Source organism: Aphelocoma coerulescens, chromosome 22 (genome assembly GCF_041296385.1).
Source record: "Aphelocoma coerulescens isolate FSJ_1873_10779 chromosome 22, UR_Acoe_1.0, whole genome shotgun sequence".
Lineage (NCBI taxonomy): Eukaryota > Metazoa > Chordata > Aves > Passeriformes > Corvidae > Aphelocoma > Aphelocoma coerulescens.
Genome location: NC_091035.1, coordinates 482,414 through 502,028, shown reverse-complemented (window position 1 = coordinate 502,028; position 19,615 = coordinate 482,414). Strand labels below are relative to the sequence as shown.

Sequence of the window (19,615 nt, the reverse complement as noted above, 5' to 3'; positions counted from 1 at the left end):
CGGGTATGTATGAGTTGTGATTAAGTAAAACAATAAATTCAGGAGTCAATTTAAACCATTAACTAAATCATGAGGAGATTCTCCGGCTCCCGGGGCGCAGGAACGCGCCCGCCCGCGCAGGCGCAGAGCCGCGGGCCGCGGCCGGCCGGGGCTGAGGTGCCGCCGCTGCTCCGGCCCCGCTCCCGCCGCGGCCCCGCTCCCGCCGCGGCCCCATGAGGCGGCCGAGCGGCCATGGGCTCGCTGGGCAGCCGCGTGCTGCGGCGGAAGGCAGGGCTCCCGCGGGGCGAGGCGGCGGCCGCGGGCAAGAGCGGCAAGAGGAAGCGCAGCGGGGCCGAGGGACCCGGGGACAGCGACAGCGACGGCGAGGCCGAGCGGGAGGAGCGGCTCCTCCACCTCCGGGGCCGCAGGTCTGGGGGCCGGCTGAGGGAGGGGCGCCGGCGCCGCCGGCTCTGAGGGGGCCGGGGGTGCTGGGGAAGCTGCAGGGCCGAGCAGAGGGGCTGTGGGGAGGCAGGGCCGGGCTGCGGGAGCGGCTCTGAGGGGACACTCGAGGGCCCGGCCCGGCCTCCCGTCGGAGCCCGTCGTGCAGGAAGGAGCGGGGGCTGGAGGGGAGAGATGCCGGGGTCAGGTCTCTCAGGGGGCCCCCCGGGTCAGGGGGTGGCTCTGGGGCGCTCGGGAAAGGCCCCGGCGGCAGCGGCGGGCACGGGGAAGTGATGCTGGCCGGGGGGACACGGCACTCGGGCCGGGCCGGGCCGGGCCGGGCCGGACGAGACCCCCGAGGGTTTGAGACCGACTGTTGCCGCTGTAACGGGAGAATTTGAAGGAGTGTGTCTCACTGTTTGTGGTTTGTTGTTTTTTTTTTCTTTTACTAGGAAAAAATTGAAAAGCACATCGAAATATATTTATCAGACGCTGTTTTTGAATGGGGAGAACAGTGACATCAAAATCTGTGCTCTGGGAGAGGAGTGGAACTTGCACAAGATTTATTTGTGTCAGGTAAGTGGCTCCTTTTTAACTCCCAGTAGGAACTGTGTTTTTAATAAAAGAATGTCTGGGAACTGTGAAGTATGGCTGAATATCTTTCCTTTTTTTTTCCCCTTTATGTATAGGACTTTCACCCTTTTTGTAGATGCAGACAGTTAACCAACTCCTGTTAGCAATGTTGGGAAGCAGAGCTGTAGCTTTGTGTTAGAGCAGTTTCTTTGCTTCTCTCTCTTACTGTTTAATTTTTAAATTTTGTTTCATTTATTTTATTCTTAATCTTGGTGCATCCTCTGTGAAAACAGTCCTGACGGTTGTCTTTGGTGTCCTGAGAACATGTTCTTGTTTGCTGAACAAGTGGCTGAGATGCTTCTGTGATGTGAATATCCTTGCAGAGCAAAGGAGGCGCTTCCAGAAGGGGTTTGTAAAGCTTGTGGTGTCCCTGCTCAGTTTTACTGTCCACTGGACTGGTGTGCAGGGCCCTGCAGGGAGTTGCTGGTGCTGGGTCTCTGTAGCTGTTACATGATTGTTATGAGCCTTCACAGAAGGATTCCTTGCAGCTTCCCTGCTGCTGCAGGAGGAATGTTTGCTCAGGAACTCTAAAAAGGAATGAATCTTAGTGCATACGTCCATTTTCTGTTGGGCATGTGTTCAGGTGGAGTCCTTTGTGTCTGTGTTTTGGGAACACAGAGGTGCTGTTGGCTTCACTGTCTGTTCTCTGTGTCACTCCTGCTGCGGCAGAAGCAGGCAGGAGCCGTGACTGTGCCATGAAACACCGAATTCAGTTGTGCCCGTGGCTTTCAGGGGTTCTGGCCTTGCCAGGGGTTGATGTGAAGCCGTCAGGTGCTGTACCTGGACAGGAGGGCACTTGTGTGTCAGCTGCAGTGGGAGCCAGAGCAGGAGTGTGACACGGTGGCACCGGGAGGTGCTCTGCATGTGGCTGAAGTTTCTCTGGTGCAACAAGTGACAGGAAGAGTGAATTCTGGATTTTTTGTGGCTGTTGCTGTGTCAGTGCCAGAATTCCAGAGCAGCTTCAGCAATTACTTGCATGGCTCCAGTGAGCGAAGTGTTTCATTGCTTTCTTGTAGGAAACAGCCTTTTCTTTTTAAGAGTGTGAGAACCTTTTAACAAGCATAAACTGAAAGCAGGAGAGTCCTTTGTGTGAGGCAGATCTGGAGCGGTGGCACTGGCGGGGCCGTGGGGCATGTGGCAGGAGCAGAGCTGGCAGGCACAGCTCCCACTGCCACGTGGGACTCTGGACCCCAGGGAGGGGGGACAGTCAGGGCTGGGGTGTGCAGGGTGGGCACAGTGCTGGCGTGGCCTCAGGCTGCTGGTGTTTCCTGTCACTGTGGCTCTGTGGTTGCTGCGTGTCAAGTTCGTGAAGCTGCTGCTGAAGCCTTAGCGTGGGTTGGTGACTGAAAGTGGGTGTGAAATCCTGTCTGTGGATGCAGCTGTTTAGTGGGGTTTGAAAATTGTGAGGCTGTCTGTAGAGGCCTTGTTGTAGGAGCGGTGTTCTGGGGAGATGAGCTTTGGGGGGAGTTCACCATTCTGCTCAGGCAGGTTCTGTTTCAGGGCACGCTCCTGCGTTGGGATTATGATACTGTAGGTAAAACACTGTTGGAGGTTAGAAATAACTCCATGTAAATGACTCTTAATGCCCTTGTGACTCCTCCTCTGTGCCCCTGATCAGACTCAGCCTGGCTGTTTCTGCTCCCCTGCTCTCTCCAGGCACTGCCTTGCATTCCGTGAAGGACAGTCAGGTGCTGCTCTGCCTGGTCACCACAGCTCTGAGAAATGGGGGGTTTCTTTTTCCTGATGCTGTTACAAAAATGATAAATCCTTATGAAACTGAGGAGTTGGTCTCTATGGCAAAGCTGAGGCAGCCTTGTGAGGAAGACAAAGATGAGTGAGGTCCTGGGTTTGATCAGAGTATGTTGTGTGTTGTCAGAGTTAGGAATATGCCAAGGGTATAGAAATACTGACCTGATCAAATGAAATCAAAGCTGTGTTATTTGCTGAGCTGAAATGCTGAGGGATGAGGTCAGGGCATGTGGTGCTGTACAAATAGACTTTATTTTTTTGATCTCTCAGGTAAACTTCATTGATAGCATCTCATAATGGGCACATCTGCTGCTGGGAAGGAAAATCAGGAACCCTAGTAGAGCATTATCTTTCCCTTCATTTGGATGGAAACCTCAAATTCTAGTTTTATGTGCTTTTCACTTAATAATAAAAGGTATATTGCCGTAAATGGTGTGTGTGTCTGTGTCCTTGGTATGAGACTACGGCCTTGTACAGTAATTTGTATGTCTTGCATGCCTTTTTTCTTTTTTTTTTTTTCACCCCCCAGTCCCCAAACTGGCATTCCCTAATGCCTGCAGGATTTGTTGTTTGCCAGTAACCTTAAGGACTTAGTTCTTGGACTAATTCTGTCCCCACTGGTGATGTGGTTTGTGGGAAAAGAGCTTGTGTGGTTTTTCTGGCCTTTTCAAACTCTTTCCTTACTCTGGTTACACACACGTAGCCCAAATTTTCCTGTAGGCATTTTGAGTGTCAGAAACAGCAACTACAATTGGCCCCTTGAGTCTGTCAGAATGTTTTAGCTTGTGAAAGTTCCCTTAATATATTTTGTTCTGCATAAAGGTAAATATTAACCATGTTTGGTTCCATGTGCTGCTTTTGGCAGTTTTAATTGGGATGAAATCTCTTAGCTGAGTTCTTTTTCTCTCTTCCCTCATACAGTCAGGCTACTTTTCCAGTATGTTCAGTGGCTCTTGGAAAGAATCCAGCATGAACGTCATAGAGTTGGAGATTCCTGATCAAAATATTGATGTAGAAGGTAAGTGGGAGCCTTTTATTTTGACAAAACCCTGAAGGGAGAGGTTAAGTTAAACATAATGATGCTTAGAGAAGCCTCATGAGGTTCAACTTCTTTTTGTGCAGTTTTACAGCTCTCAGGGGGTGCTGAAGAGTTTGTTTAACTCGTGGAAGCTCAGTAATGGATTGGTTACTGCCCCATGTTGTGTTCTCTGTCTGGTCAGTTGCTCTAGATAAAGAGCCAGTGCTGAGACCATAGAGAAGGTGTGCAGTGAAGGGGTTTGGTTGTATTTAAGGACTCTTTCAATGCCCCGTGCTCAATGTTGTGTCTCTGTTGGACTCCTGTTCCCTTTGCAGCTCTGCAGGTGGCGTTTGGCTCGCTCTACAGGGACGATGTGCTGATAAACCCCAGCCGCGTGGTCGCCCTGCTGGCAGCAGCCTGCATGCTGCAGCTCGTAAGTCAGAAATGCCAGCATTTTTGTCTTTACCTGGAAAGAAGGAGTTCAGAATATCCTCACCCATGTGGCCTTTTTCACCCAGAGGAGTGAATCAGCTTTTCAGGCTAAGTGGGGAAAATCCCAAACAATGCAGTGGGTTTATTGAAAAAATGCTGTGACTAAGATTGAGGTGTGAGATTAAGGGCTTTGAGAGTGATATCTAAAAGTAGATTAAGTAGGTTTTGGAGCTCACTTGCTCTACCCTGAGGGTATTCAGTACGCTTTTCTTTCATGGGAAATATTCTTAAGGAACATCTGTGTTTCTGAGGAATGGTGGTTTAAATGTTTTGAACAGTGTAGCACTGGTCACTGCAGCCTGTGGGACTTTGGGGATGGCTCAGGCATGAAAATCTGTATGAACAGCACAGTGTCTGACATTTCATGTTGGGAAATGAACACTCAGAACGTTTGTGTGTTTTTCCTCCCTGCAGGATGGCTTAATCCAGCAATGTGGTGAAACAATGAAGGAAACCATCACTGCCCAAACTGTGTGTGGTTATTACAATTCTGCAGGGACGTATGGGCTGGACTCCGTGAAGAAAAAGTAAGAATTACTGTCCCCAAGCTGCCTTGGACATTGCCAATTAACAGTGAATTTACACACAGTGCCATAATGACCAGGTTAATTGTCTTAGTATTTTTTTAGAATAGAATCATAGAATCATCAAGGTTGGAAAAGACCTATAAGATCATCCAGTCCAACCATCCACCCAGCACTACCACTGAAACCACTAAACCACATCACCCAGAGCCACATCCAGACACCTCCTGGGGTGGTGATTCCACCGCCTTCCTGGGCAATCTATTCCAATGCCTGACCACTCAAACAGGAAAAAAAAATTTTAAATGCCTAACCTGAATCTCCCATGTTTCAGCTTAAGGCCATTTCCTGATGTCTTCTCACTGCAGGCATGGCAGAAGAGACCAGCCCCAGCTCACTACAACCTTTCAGGGAATTGTAGAGAGTGATGAGGTCCCCCCGACCCTCCTCCAGACTAAACAAACCCAGCTTCCTCAGCTGTTCCTTATAAAACATGTTTTCTAGACCCTTCATGAGCCTTGTTGCCTTTCTCTGGACATGGTCCAGCCTCTCAATGTCCTTTGTTAAGTGGGGGGCCCAGAACTGACACAGCACTTGAGGTGCAGCCTCACCAGTGCCAAGTACAGGGGAATGGTCACTTCCTCAGTCCTGCTGGCTACACTATTCTTGGTACAGGCCAAGATGCCGTAGGCCTTCCTGGCCACCTGGGCACAGTGTTGGCTCATGCTGAACCAGCTGTCAGCCACCCCCAAGTCTCTTTCTGCCAAGCAGCCCTTGAGCCACTTCTGCCCCAGCCTGGAGCTGCAGGGGCTTTCCGCAGTGACTCAGCACATGGCCTTGTTGAACCTCATGTCGTTGTCCTCGGCCCATTGATTGAGTCTGTCCAGATCCCTCTGCAGAGCCTTCCTGCCCTCCAGCAGATCCACAATCCCACCCAGCTTAGCATTGTCTGCAAATTTACTGAGGGAGCAGCTGTTGCAGGAATGCTGACATAGAGAAGAAACAGCAGAGGTCCTAATTCCGTGCTTTCCGTGCAGGTGCCTTGAGTGGCTCTTGAACAATCTGATGACTCACCAGAGTGTTGGACTCTTCAAGGAGCTCAGGTACTGGGGCTGCACTTCCCTTGCAGGGATGAAGGACAGTCTCTGCCCAAGTCTGGAGCTCACTGCAGATCACTTTCTGGGCTACTGCTGGTTGCGTGTTCCCTACCTCCCCTTCTTTTTCTCTCTTCTCTCTCACTGACCTGTTACAGTTTATTTTTTTCAGCATAAACCTCATGAAGCAGCTGATCAGCTCCTCCAACCTGTTTGTGCTGCAGGTGGAAATGGATGTGTACACTGCTCTCAAAAAGGTACTTGCCTGGGGCTTGCTGCAGTGGAACCTTTGTGGGATGGACTGAAAGTATTTAATGGAGTAGCAGAACTTCTATAGAAAATAATGCACTGTGGAAATGTGTCTTATTAACATGCAGATTACTAATCTGAAACCTTCAACTGACTCACTAGAATTTGTTTATTTTGCCCAGTGGATGTTCCTTCAGCTCGTGCCTTCTTGGAATGGGTCTTTCAAGCAGGTGTTAACTGAAGCTGATGGCTGGTTTGCTGAGCGCAGGAGAGGTAGGAAGAGTTGGCCTGGCCTTGGTTTGGGATTTGAATGCGAGTCATTTCTTAATTTTAATGGCAAAAGGTGACTTGCTTGCCCATAATAACTTCTCTAATCAGTATGTAAAAACTCCAGCATAAATAGGGTCTGGAAAATCTTTAGGGCAGCAAACTGCCATGTGGGTGCTGTGTGTTGCAGAGTTTGGGGGTGACGTTGCCTTCCTGGAGTCGGCGCAGGGGAGCGCGTTCCTGCCCGTGTTCGCACACCTGAGGCTGCAGTACATCATCAGTGACCTGGCCTCGGCCAGAATCGTGGAGAGAGATGCCCTGCTGCCCTCAGGTGAGTGAGTGCTGGGCACAGGTGAGGCCTCACCTCAATTCTTGGCTTCAGTTTTGAGCCCCTCACCCCAAGAGAGACAGGGAGGTGCTGGAGCGTGTCCCAAGAGAGACACAGCTGGGGAAGGGTCTGGAGCACGAGTCTGATGAGGAGCAGCTGAGGGAGCTGGAGAAAAGGAGGCTCAGGAAGAACCTTCTCACTTTCCACACCTCCTGACAGGAGGGGGCAGCTGGGGTGGGGGGGGTCAGGCTCTGCTCCCAGGGAACAGGGACAGGACAAGAAGAAATGGTCTCAGGGGAGGTTCAGGCTGGATATTGGGAAAATTCCTTCTGTCATGGAAAGGGCTGTCCAGCTCTGGCACAGCTGCCTAGGGCGGTGCTGGAGTCCCCATCCCTGGGAGGATTCAGCAGCTGTGTAAATGTGGCACTTGGGGACGTGGGTTAGTGGTGGCCTTGGCAGTGCTGGGGGAGCAGTTGGGTTCATGGACCTTAGAGGACTTTCCCAGCCCAAATCATTCCATGATTCTTCTCGACTGATCGCGTTCTGTGTGCCTTCCCCAGCCTGTCCTGCCCTAGAGTAATTGGGAAGATCTCAGGGTGTTTACTTGTCTTACTGCTCACATGTTTATCTCCAGCATCTGGTTTGTGGTTGAAGATTCAGCAGAAGCTGAGTATGAAAATTATAGGCGTGAAAGTCTGCAGAGGCACCCATGTAGGTGTCATCACCATGTGATGAGCATTCTGCTCATCAGTCAGTTTGTCAAAATGCTCTACAATCAATACATAGTACTTTATCAATGTTTAAATGGTCCCAGGGGCCCAGATCAGCAAAAAATCATCTTACTTTTGGGAGAGTAAAACTTGCCGAGACTCAGCTGTTTTCTAGCCATTATTTTCTAAAAAGAGCTGGATAGGTTTTTATAGGATTTGGAATAAAACCTGAAAATCAAAATAAGAAGCACGAGATGCTGTGAACTCTTCTTGCCTCTTCCAAAACAAATGTTATTTACTAATATAGATTTAGGATGATTTGGAGCGGAGAGGATATTCAAGTATTCCACTCTTGCTCATTTATCTGCATTTTGACTTGTATAAGATACATCCTCCTCTTAGGGTCTGGTGCTTTTTGAAGCCCAGAGAGTGAAATGCCATTTCATGTTTGTCCTGGGGTGATGTTGTGAAGCTGCTTTATTCCTTAACCGTCCTCTCAATGCCCAGGGACGGTGTCTGTGCCTTTACAATGGACCTGGGGCTGGAGCCACGGGCCGAGTGCAGGGCAGTTTAACGGGGGCCCAGCGCCTCGGGAGGGGGTGTGCTGGGAGCACTGGGCTGCTTTTCTGGGTTTCCTTTGTGTTCCAGCTAGCTGGGAAAAGGTTCTGTTGGGGTTTTTTCGTGTTCTTTTTTCCCTTTCCTTCCCCTTACCTCACTGCCTCCCTTCCCTCCTCGCCGGTCCGGAGAGCCTGCGGGGCTGGCCCCAGCTGGTCCGAGCCCACGTGTCTGTTCCCTCTCCAGGAATTTGTTGTATTTTGAGGGGTTTTTTTCCCTGTTCTACCCTGTTTTGTTTGTGTGTTAATAAACAGTTTAGTTTGTTTTTTCCACTTTCACTTGCTGTGACCCACTTGTCTTATTGGTGGAGGAAAAGGGGAGGCCCTTTTCCCTTTGGAGGAGACACCCATTCCAGAGTGTTTCCTCCTGAAGTTTTGTCTCCAAAACTGAGACAATGTTAGTAGAGATTACTGATGTTGACATCCCAGTATCACTGGAAAATGAAAAGCCCCTTCTCATCCTGCTGCTGATGTCTGATAACATTTTGTTATGCATAAAAACCCCAAAAGAACAAGTCTCAGCTCTAATACATGATATTTTACATGCTTAAGTGATGTATAAAGTAAGTATAATCCATCATACTTCAGAGTGATATTGGTACCAGTTATAGGCAAAGTGCAAAGGTTATTATAAGAAATAACTTAGGGTGAATGACTCTTTAGATCCTTAATGGTGACACAGGAGAGCAGTGGATTTGTATCCTTGCGAAGTGGCTTTGTCAGCATGTCAATAAGGTGTTGCAAACCAGAAATTTTCTGGAGCTACACTTGACTTCCTCCTCCTGATGTCTGCTTTTACCCCTTACAGTGTGATGGGCAGCCTTTCATAGTGCTCTTCAGTGCTAAATATTGTGTCTGTTCTCAAACCCAGAAGCCTTTACCCGTGTCTGTCAGAGGAAGAACTGTTCTGAGATCAGTTGCATCTTCGAGGCTGATTTCCTTGTGCCTGTTGAAGAAGAGCGTGGAATGTGTGCGCAGCTCAGGCGGTGCGGGCGGGCCGAGCGCTCGCTGTGCAGGGAGCAGCCCCCGGCCGCGACGAGCGCTGCGCGGGCTGGGTGGCACTGTGGGACCGCGAAAGGGCCCCGGCCGCCTGCTCAGGGCAGGAGGAGGAGCCGCGGGGAGGGACGTGCTGCTGAGGGTTCGGTCCTTGCCTGCCCTTGTAATCTGCTCGTACCAGGGTGTAGCCACAAGCTGCCTTAAGATCAGAACTTTTGCTCTTCATTTACAAGGAGGTTTAGATGAATCCTGGGCTGCACTCTTCGGAACAGGCTGTTGGCTGCCAGCATTTGGTGTTTGAGGGGATGCTTCGTACCTGAGGGTCTGCAGACCCCAGGGCCATTGCTGGGTAGTTCGTGTTCTGGTGGAAGCCTTTTAGATTATTATAGGTGAAACTGTTCTCAAGGAGGTGGAGAAGCAAATCACTGAGAAGCTGAAAATAGGACTGTGATTATTTATTTATTTGTTCATTTATTTATATACTCTGTGTGTGTAGGGCCTGCAGGGGAAAACTGAAATTCTGTGTTAGGAGTTCACTGCAGTCTGATCTTTGTGCAGAAAAGGTACAAGAGATAGGAATACATAATGTGTCTGTGTGAGCACAGTGTTTGTTGTTCTGTTTTACTTGGTGAGTTCTGAACATTTCCTAAGCTGTGGTTTCCCTCTTCATAAATCAGCAGATGAACTGCAGCTGAAATGTGAGGTAGGAAATAGATACATGCACATACACAGAGAGAAGATGCTCTCCCTCCTGATACTTTTTTCCTTCCCTTCTAGCACATCCATTCTCTGTTCCTTACCTGCGTAGGTTTCCTTAATTCATTTTTTATTTTCTGTTGTACTTTGGTTAATTCCTGGTTTGCTCCTATCACAGTCTGCATTTTCACTCTAGAGTCGGTGGGACAAAGGCTGGCTTTAAGTTTTCCGTCCGTGATCTCGCCTCTCTTCCCTCATGTCACATTCATCAGCTTCCTGGTTTGTTTTTGGTCACAGTGGCTCTCCCTGTTCCTCTCACCCAGACCATTTCCCGGAGCTGGTTCTCGTACATGACCTTGGCCCCTTGCCCAATTTGTTATCTTGACTAAGAACTTCTTACACCCCATGCTTTTGGTATCCCTTTTGTGTAACTGCCTGACAAACTGTTGAGTTTTGTTCTGTCTCTCCCTTGCAACATTAAATTAACACAGCCAGTAAAATCTTTGTGTGTTCTCCAAGGAAGACATGATTTATGTTTATTCCTAGCAGGGTACAATTTCTGTTTGTTTTGCCATATTTGTGTTAAGTCACTGTTTTCTCCCTTGATTGTGTTTTCTTCTTCTTTAACTTAACATAGAACTCCACTGGGGATTCAGAAAACAGCACCTTCTCCCAAGAGCTTGTTAACCAGCTCCTTGGCTGAACAGAGCTTTGTGTGCTGAGAAAATGTGTGGTGTGTTGCATCACTTGTGGCAGCAGTGGATGTTTGAGGAGATGACCAGTCTGGAGTGACTGCCTGTTAGTTGTGGATGTTTATCCCTTCCCCTGCAGCTGAGGCTGGGAGCTGGAGAGCACAGGGAGTTACCAGGGTGTGGGTTGCATAGACTGTCCAGTTCATAAGTGTAACTTTATTATTTCAATGTAATTTTATTTCTCTATTTCAAATGTATATGACCATCCCCATTCCCAGCTCCAAAGACAACACTAAGCTTATTATGTTTTTTTTTTAAATTTTAGAATGGCTGTCCTCTGTTTACAAACAGCAGTGGTTTGCCATGCTCAGAGCAGAACAAGACAATGATATTGGGTAGGTATATTACAGGCTTTCCTTTATTTCTTTCTTAGATTAGAAGCCTTCCTCTCATATAAATTCTGACATGAATTACTTTGGAGTTTACATTAAAAGGAGGGGGGAAGCATACTTCAGTGCTTTTAAACTGTTGATCTCTGTGGAGCTCTCTGTTTCCTTGGGCTGGCTGGTCTCCCATCCTTCAACCAGTAGAACTCTGGAAAACTGGTATAATGGGACCAGAGGGAAATGCTGGGTGGGGGACATGTTCTGTATTTTCATGTATGTTGGTTAATGCTTCTCACTAGTACTTCACCTGGAAGTGTGTGTTGAGGCTGGGAAAGGGTAATTTCTGAGCCTTCCATTTTAAGGATACTTTGGCCATCGAACTGTTTCCCTTCCTTCTGCTGGCTCTTGGCCATGCTGCAGTGAGCCAGGTCCCTGATTTAACACCAAAGCTACAGCAAAATGTAGCTGGGGGAGTTGATCCTGCCTTTGTCTTCTCTCCTGGTTCCTGGAGAGCTTTGTGGAGAAAAAATGCCAAGTCAGGCAGCTGCAGAATGCCTGTTACCTCCCAAACCCCAAGAGACTGGCTTGTTCCTTTCTCCCATAGTCGTGTCACCCCGTCAGTGCTGTTGTGGACAGGGATGTGTTGGGTTGTAACAGGAGCTTCAAAAAAACCCCAAACTCTGGTCTGAAGAACAGCCAGGATCTTTAAAAAGTTGTTCTCTTCAGCAGCAGTCCTTTAGGAAATGGTGGAGGTAAAGTACAGAATTGTGACTGTCTTATTCAACTCCTGAAGATGAACTTTGGGTGGCCCTGGCTTGTTTCTGATGCTGCTCTCTTGGGAAGGCTTTTGCAATGCTGCCATGGCTGTATGTGAGAGCAAATGTCACCTCCTGGCTTATGGGGAACCAGGGTTCATAGGGAAGTGAGTCACAAGAATTCTGATACAAGATAAGACCCTGTATTTGCTAATTTTGATGTGTTTTGGTAGTTTAGTGCAGTGGGAGCATTTGAACTGTCAGCCACTGCACATGCTTCTGGAAAAGTGAGTTCCCACAGAGCTGCAGTGAGGATGATGGGGATCATCCAGCTTGGAAAAGAGCAACTTTGATATTCAGCTACAGCTGAGGATTTCAATGGCTCTTGGAATGGGCAGAGTATTTTTCCACATTCTTCTTGCTTGTCTAGTTTTCTCTTTTGCAGTATGGGTTTATTACTTCATTTAAGACAGAAAAAAACCCCAAAAGTCTCAGCCTTAAAAGGGCACACATGCAGCTGTTCCTTTGTGTGAGTGCAAATATTTTGGCCATTTGACCAACCTGTAGCTGCAGGAAAAGAATTCAGGTTTTATAAGCCCGTCGTTTATCCAGCTCTGCTGCTCTTCCTCTCTCACCTACTGCCCATATCAGTATCAAACACATGTTTTCCCTCAGGGGTAAGGAAGCAGGCTTAGGAATCAGAGCAAGACGTGAACCTGGCTCCTGTGAGCTGAAGTAAGGCACTATTTCCATGTCCCACCTGGTGCAGGGCATAATTGCACCTGCTTATTCTAACACTGCCAACATGGAAATGGTGCTGCTTGGAAACGTGTGATGTGGTTTGTCTTGGTAACTTTATAGAGAGGAGGGGAAGAAAGTGTTTCCCTTCTGCTTTTGAGTTTGCATTTTAAATGATTCAACATCTTACTCGCTCTTCAGAATTTGAGAATTTTTTAGTGTTAGCAGTGGAGTTTATGGCTTTGAACTGTAGCTGCTCAAGGTTTACTTGTTGTGTTAAAGTGGATCACTTTTTTTTTAATTAAACATGTGTTTTGTGGCAGAAGCCAGACAGATCTTTCAAGTCTGGGACTGGATTCACTTCTGCTCTTAGCAGTCTCTTTGGCAGTGTGTAGGAAGGAAGCAGAATAACTCCACTGTTCACTGTGTGGCAGCTGGTGGAAGTGGTTAAAGCTGAAGTTCTGCATCATCTGAGGCTGCTTGAGGGATGGAGGGGGGATGTTAATGTCAGTCTGAGCATTATGGACTAATGTTTGTGAAATTTGTCACTAATTAAACAGAAATAAATCCTTTAACACCATTACTGCATTTAGGTCAGCCACAGAACCAGTTCAGCTGGAAGATGTGGAAAAGCACACGGGAGGTTCCTGGTGAATTTGTTCAAGTGCGATGAGCTTGTATGCGTAACCTGTTCATTGAACGCTTCACCTCCCAGGACTGGTTTTTACAGAAATGGGAGAAAAGACCCGAGTGTGTAGCTGAGTTTACAGAAGCTTTAGCTGCAAGTTGCTGTGGTGTGTAAGCAGTAGGAGGAGAACAGATGCTGCATCTCCTGGCTTGGAGGGCATTGTTGGGTCTTGTGGGTTTGTAGTTTAACCTGCGGGGGGTGATGTCACTGGGATTAATAAAGTTCACTGCCAGCCCTTGGCCTGGTGTAACTCTTAACGCTTTCTGGCAGTGGGTGCTGGGTTAATGATGTCATGGTGTGTGAAGCAAAGTGAGTAACACACTTCTGGAAAATCAAGACTGATGTCACTCGTGCTGGCTCTGCAAGACTGTTCTACGTGTTGGATGCAGGGAGAACTGTTGGGTGAAAGGAGCTGATGGTGTGAGATGATATAACCAAGGGCTCTGGCACCTCGGGAGCTCTGAGAGGCTCTGGCACTTCATGAGCACTGAGGGGAAGTGGTTTTTTTAACCAGGTTGTGTAACCAGCCCCTTGAGAAACCTCTCTCAGTGTCTCGTGGCTGCTGCTTCATAGCACTGCTGTTGTGCAGAGCCCTGCAGCTGTGCCTCAGCACTTGTCTCGGGTTGTGCCTAAGAAATCATTGCCTGCTGTGTTTAAAAAACACTTGTGTTTTCACAAGGCTGGGAGAATGTATTTCATTGCAACAGCTATTACTGTGTTATCTGGAAACATTCTTTTGTAAAAGAAGCCCTGCCTAACTGAGGTGTCACAACCTGGTTTGTATTGCAGTTTTGTAGTGTAGGTGGATGTTCATGAGACAGTTTGGGATGGAAGAGACTCTGGGAGCTCATCTAGTCACGCCTCTGCTCAAAGAAGGGTCGGTTGTGGGTCCCTTCCAACTCAGGGTATTCCACGATTGTGTGGTCAGACAAGTTTACTCCAGTCTGTTCATCTTTCCCACATTAAGTGGGAAACAAAGTGTTGAAGTGTCCTTAAAGATGCTGGTTTGGGTTTTTTTTCAGGCCTCAAGAAATCAATAAAGAGGAACTGGAAGGAAACAGCATGAGGTGTGGTCGCAAACTGGCAAAGGATGGTGATGTAAGTGTGGCACGTGGCTAACTGCAGAGCTGGCACGGCTGAGACAAGTCAGGCATTTCCAAATCACGTAGGTCCTCATTGTCAAACAGCATCCAAAAGATCCAGAAGGATGGAAGCAATTGTCTCTGAAAGGAGTAAGGAACTGGTGTTTCACTGTGCTCTTGTGCTGTGAGACAGGGAAAACAGTTAGAAACGTGAATTTTTCCAACTGAAGTCACATAACCTAAGGCAGTTGACCCCAAGGAGTGCTTTGGGACATGGCTGGGGCTCACAGATCGGCCCCGTTACCCAGTGCTGAGTATTTGACACCCACTGGTGTGACACGTGTTCCTGTCTGTCTGGGAGGCAGCTGACACTCAGCTGCTCTCACGGAGTCACCTGGTGAGGGTTGTTCCCACTGAGTTCTCTGTTTCAGACAGGTGCTGGCAGGGATCCCTGAGCCCCACTCTCTGTAGCCCAGCACCCCATTCCCAGGACTGACCCCTCAGAGCTGGTTTGGCACTCCCGGTCCGTGTTGCAGCCCATCCTCAGCCTGGTTTCTCTGTGTCCCCTCTGTCCTGCAGTACTGCTGGCGCTGGACTGGCTTCAACTTCGGCCTGGACCTGCTGGTGACCTACACCAACCGCTACATCATCTTCAAGCGCAACACGCTGAACCAGCCGTGCAGTGGCTGCGTGAGCCTGCAGCCGCGCCGCAGCATCGCCTTCAGGTGCCAGCCAGCGGGGCTCGGGGGGCTCCCTCAGTGCTGCCAGCCCTGCTTGCCTTAGATTTTGTTGCCACCGAGTCAGTTATATTAAAAAATGTTACCCAGACTCCTTGGGAGAAACTCCTTGTACTGAAAAAATAGGGCAGGCTGGAGTGATTTCCCTATTCTGCCCCCAGGTTGCGCCTGGCCTCGTTCGATAGCAGTGGGAAGATGATCTGCAGCAGGACAACGGGCTATCAGATCCTGACCCTGGAGAAGGATCAGGTATGGCCGTGGGTTCTTGAGCTGTTGAACTTGAATGGTGGAGTTCAAGGCATGAAAAAAATGCTGAGAAGTCACCAGGGTTTGTGAAGGGGAGTTGCTGTTCTTGTTGTCATTGCTTATGTGGAATCTCAAGCATTCCTGTTAGAAGTAGTGGGTAATTAAGCTAATCTGTGAAGTGGATCTAGAGTAGGGTAGTGTGGGTTTCATTAGTGTTGATAACATGAAATTAGTTCCCATATTAGTGAAATTAGTGCCTGTGGTGCTGCTGTCTGCTGCCAGTGTCGTGTTCTGCTGCTCTCCCAGCCTTCCAGCACTGCATAATCTGTCCATCAGACTCCTTATTTAGAGGCAAATTTGGGATTTGAAGACTCTTATAAGATGAGGAGTTAAAAGAATGTCTACATGTTGTTTAAGGGTTGGATTTATTACTCAAATAAATTGATAAAAGCCCCAGAGAAGAAGGGAGTTTTCTTAGAGCATGTGCCCTTTTCCACCCATTGCTGACGGCAGGATTTAGTGAGGCTTGTGTGGGACTTGTTAATCAAGTTTCTCAAATGCCAGCCAGCAGTGAGACAAAGGTGGTGAGAACACAGAAAACCTTTCCTTGTCAGTGCCATCCTCACTGGGAGATGAAGTTTCAGTTTTGAAGTTTCGATTGTTTTGCATCCTCACTAGGGTGAAGTTTCAATTTTGCTACCCCAAAACCAGTTCCTAGAGTGGAACCAAAAAATTCCTACCCCCAAACTGAAATTTGCTTTCAAGTATAAACTGTTGGGGAATGCCTGGTTGGTGAAATCTCCCGAAACTGAAAACTCTCTCCCCAGCATGTTGGAGGGGAATTTTACTCCAGCATTTCCTGGAGTTGTTCCCTGTGCTGCAGAGGGGTGGGAGCTGTGGGCAGGCTGAGAATGTGTCAGCGTTATAAACCTGAGGTGAAGGTGAATTGTCTTTGCTTTATTTTTTTATATTCTGATTTTAATCCATAGTCATTAAAATGTGCAGAATGACTGTTGTATCAGCCTTGTGCTTTCTGGCCACCCTTCACCATGCAAATGTCCTGTGTGTGCTCCAGGAGCAGATCGTGATGAATTTGGACAGCAGACTCCTGACGTTCCCCCTCTACATCTGCTGCAACTTCCTGTACACATCGCCAGAGAAGAGGGCAGACAGCGAGGCCCAGCTGGATAATTTGGAAGCCTGAGACCTCCCTGGGGTCTGTGGCAGCCCCTCTCCCACCCTGGATGCTGCTCCAAAGCTCAGACAAGCAGGCCTTACACTGTAGCAACAGCCCTGGCCTTAGTGCTCTCCTATGCAGCTCTGAAGAGATCACACATTAGGTAGGCCAAAACCAGTTACCCTTTTTATTTTTTATCTTATTTCTGTTCTGCATTGTCAGGCAGTAGCCATTCTGTGCTTGAGAAGTGTTACACTTGGGCTTTTCTGGGTGAAAACTGAGCCAAACTGGAAATAGGGAATTTGTGTGGATCACAACTTAGGAAATTATCTGTTGGACTCTGAGCACACATTGTAGGTTGTGTGGGTTTTGTTAGTGTGGGTTTTGGTTGTATTATATGTTGGGTTTTTTAATAACTGATCTGTAAATACCAGATCCATATTTTGCTTTTTTTCCTAGTCCTTTTCCATTAGGGCCAAATAATCTCTGTAAATGTGGCCTCTCAACTTTGGTTATTTAACTGCACAGCCTTTCCCACCTGCTGGGTTCAAGCCTTTTTTGCAGCTCACACACACGTTTCACTCTTGGTCTTGTTCTAACACTGCAGCCAGTAATTCTCTGTCTTTCAGCAGGTTAATTTACTAATAAGGATGTTCGTAAGTGAATTATTTTTTCCATGTACAGCAAATACTCCAATGTCCTCACCATCACTTGAGTCCTGTCAGCAGCAGCTCTCAGCTGGAGTCCTGCTGAGTGCTGCCTCTACTCACACAAACCAAATACCAGTTTTTAAACATTTTCTGTGGCTTGTTTTAGCTGTTACCTTGGGAATACATCCCGTGTTAGCTCAGGAACTTGTGACTTTTGAGTGCCTTTTGAGTTGTATGTGTAACACCAACTTCACATCAGTTCAGCAAGGTCACAGGATCCAAAGGCAGAGCTGGGAACAAGGGATTCCTCTCCAGTTGGTTTGATGGATGTGTCGTGTCATGGTACACTCTGTTCAGTCTTTGTTGGGTTTTATGTTTGTCTCTTACAATATTGAATTCTTACAGCAGGATTTTTTGATTCAAAGTGGGATTTTTTGCCTTGTTAGCCTATTTTTTTAATGTCAGAAAAATATAAAACCATTTGTACTTTATAACAAGGATGAAAATGTGTTGGGCAAGATAGAAAAACATGGCAACTTGTCAATAAATGATTTCAAGTGGAATATATTCACCCATGTCTGTCCTTTCCTGCTGGGAATAGCTTCTTGTGTTGGAATCACCCTGTGGATTCAGCAGCTCTGTGTGATGTTGTGTCACAGCTTTGGCAGCAGAGAGCAGAAGCATTTTCAGGTGTTCAGCTGCTACGACATAGAATTTATTTATTGAATTAATTGCATTTAGGTACTTAACTCTGGTTTTAATTAGAAGTACCAACTCCTTAAAGTTGATTCAGTGGAAAGCAACAGGGGCTGCTGGTTAATGGCAGAGGGAACAGGTATCTCAAATCCTTGAAGGCTGAGCTGGGAGTGGGTTGAGCTGTGCAAGGGCTTTGCACCCCTGCCAGGGCCCTATCCTGCTCTGCCCTCTGGATCCCAGGGCCTCCCTCCAGCTGGAACCCACCCAGTGTCACCAGGATGTGGGATGTGGAGCAGGAAACTCATACTGGTATTTTTTCCAGGCAGTAACCCCTTCCCTTGATCCCTGGCTGTCTTCTCCCCGTGCCCTCCCTTGCCCTCCTGGCTGTGGGGGCACTGTCAGTGCAAGGGAACAACCCCCTTCCCAGCTGGGTCCCTCTTCCCAGGGGCCAGGATCAGGGATTTGGGATGGGGTGGGCACAGGTGCCCTTCCTCAGGGATTGCTGAGGGGCGAGGGGAGCACAGAAGCCGAAACACATGACACTGACCCCAGAAATGGGTGGTGGTTGTTTTTCTCTCGTTTATTGTCACTGACTAGGAGCAGCAGTGGTGGCCGAGGGGAGCTGAGCAGTACAACACCACACTCAGGAAAACGGTATGAAAAGTACAAAAATAAGGAAGCCTATATATAATATCATTGCAGTCAATTGCTAAAAATAAATATTGTAAACACGAAAGAAACAACATCAGGTGAATCTACAGCACTCGTTTCTGCCAGCAGCCACACAGTCTTTGGCTTTATGACTCCCCTGCCCGCACGGAGCCAGCGCCCACATCAGGATGCATTTTCTTTGCTTCAGGCCAGAAAGATTTAAGACTGGTCAGGGATGTCACAAGGGAAAGAATTTCCCTCTCTCCAAATGACCTTGAGAACAGAAATTGCCTCTCTTTGCTTTCAGTGCCCATTTTCCTACCGGAGCAAGGGAATGATCTGCCCAAAGCAGGCATTTCCTTATCTGGAGAGGACTGGGGCGAGGGCTCCCCCCCCTCCAGTTTATTTTGTTGTTATCTTGTATCTCACAACCCTGCACGATGCATTCGCCACCATTTTACACCTCTCCCCTCCCATGCCCTTGGACCTTTCACCCCCTTATCTCTCGCAACAGCCAGATGGGTTTGGATTGCCTGATAAGGGAGAGCAGGCATGAGTTATCTCCGGTCAAACGGCACCCTGGCTGCTGCCAGGCCAGGGATCTGTGCCCCACCCATACCCTCACACCCCTCGGGCCACTGAGCAGGAGCTTGTCCCTCCCAGCCTTGGACTCCAGGAAGGGAAGAGACAAATTCGGCTTGCAAGGCTCAGTAATTTGCTGATTGTGTTTATATATATATACCTACATCTGTATTAAAAACCCAATAAAATCCTGTCCAAAGTACCAACAAGGAGAGACTTGCCAGGGAGGAAAGGCAGAGACTCTATTCCCTCCTGCCTTTGTGGCCGGAGAACATCCCAGAACCCCGGGAGTGCAAAGAAAATGCATCCAAATGGGAGCAACCAAGCAAAACAAAACCATCCTAAGTCCACAAAGCAGCACTTCTTGCTGCAGGGAAGACAGAGACTGGGCAAGTCAGGCTCAGCAGTCTGTCCATCTGTCCCTACAGATAATCATTTGATCTTCCCTTCATATCAGTAATTAGGATTTATTCTTCCCTTCTTCATTTTAAACACATTCACAGAACATCCCATGGCGACGTTTTGGCGTGAGGTTCCAGTCCCAGCCGTCACAATCAGACTGTACATCAAACACCTCGGGTGCTCGTGCCCTGGGGGACCACGAGGAGCACAAACTCCTCCAGGTGTTCCCCAAACCCCTCCCTGCAGCCCCGGGGAGGATCTGCACTCAACAGGTAACACAGGTGTCTTGTAACGCTTCAAGTACTGCTTTTAACTGGGAACATTCCAGACCCTGCTTGATTCTGAG

The 19,615-nt window shown here is 48.2% G+C and overlaps 1 protein-coding gene across 2 annotated transcripts; it reads left to right on the top strand.

The window, feature by feature from the left end:
• Positions 1-127: 127 nt before the first annotated feature.
• On the top strand, positions 128-17,509 carry GMCL1 (germ cell-less 1, spermatogenesis associated). Of its 2 annotated transcripts, none has more exons than XM_069035644.1 (14): positions 128-407; positions 870-993; positions 3,721-3,817; positions 4,153-4,250; positions 4,724-4,836; positions 5,871-5,936; positions 6,100-6,184; positions 6,359-6,449; positions 6,634-6,774; positions 10,805-10,874; positions 14,069-14,144; positions 14,708-14,853; positions 15,027-15,114; positions 16,187-17,509. In XM_069035644.1, exons 1-14 carry the CDS (start codon positions 232-234, stop codon positions 16,313-16,315), a joined length of 1,500 nt encoding a protein of 499 aa, XP_068891745.1. In that variant the 5' UTR covers positions 128-231; the 3' UTR covers positions 16,316-17,509. The 2 variants fall into 2 exon arrangements, with proteins under 2 accessions (XP_068891745.1, XP_068891746.1); XM_069035645.1 differs by lacking the exon at positions 128-407 and adding an exon at positions 3,070-3,214 and having other exon boundaries at positions 910-993.
• The last annotated feature ends 2,106 nt before the right edge of the window (positions 17,510-19,615 follow it).

What these genes read in the sequence shown, in the direction of transcription:
- GMCL1 (XM_069035644.1), top strand. Translation starts at nt 232, where the DNA reads ATGGGCTCGCTGGGCAGCCGCGTGCTGCGGCGGAAGGCAGGGCTCCCG. An exon ending in CAGCCTGCATGCTGCAGCTC is followed by an intron (nt 4,251 to 4,723) that starts GTAAGTCAGAAA and finishes TCCTCCCTGCAG; the next exon opens with GATGGCTTAATCCAGCAATG. An exon ending in GGACTCTTCAAGGAGCTCAG is followed by an intron (nt 5,937 to 6,099) that starts GTACTGGGGCTG and finishes TATTTTTTTCAG; the next exon opens with CATAAACCTCATGAAGCAGC.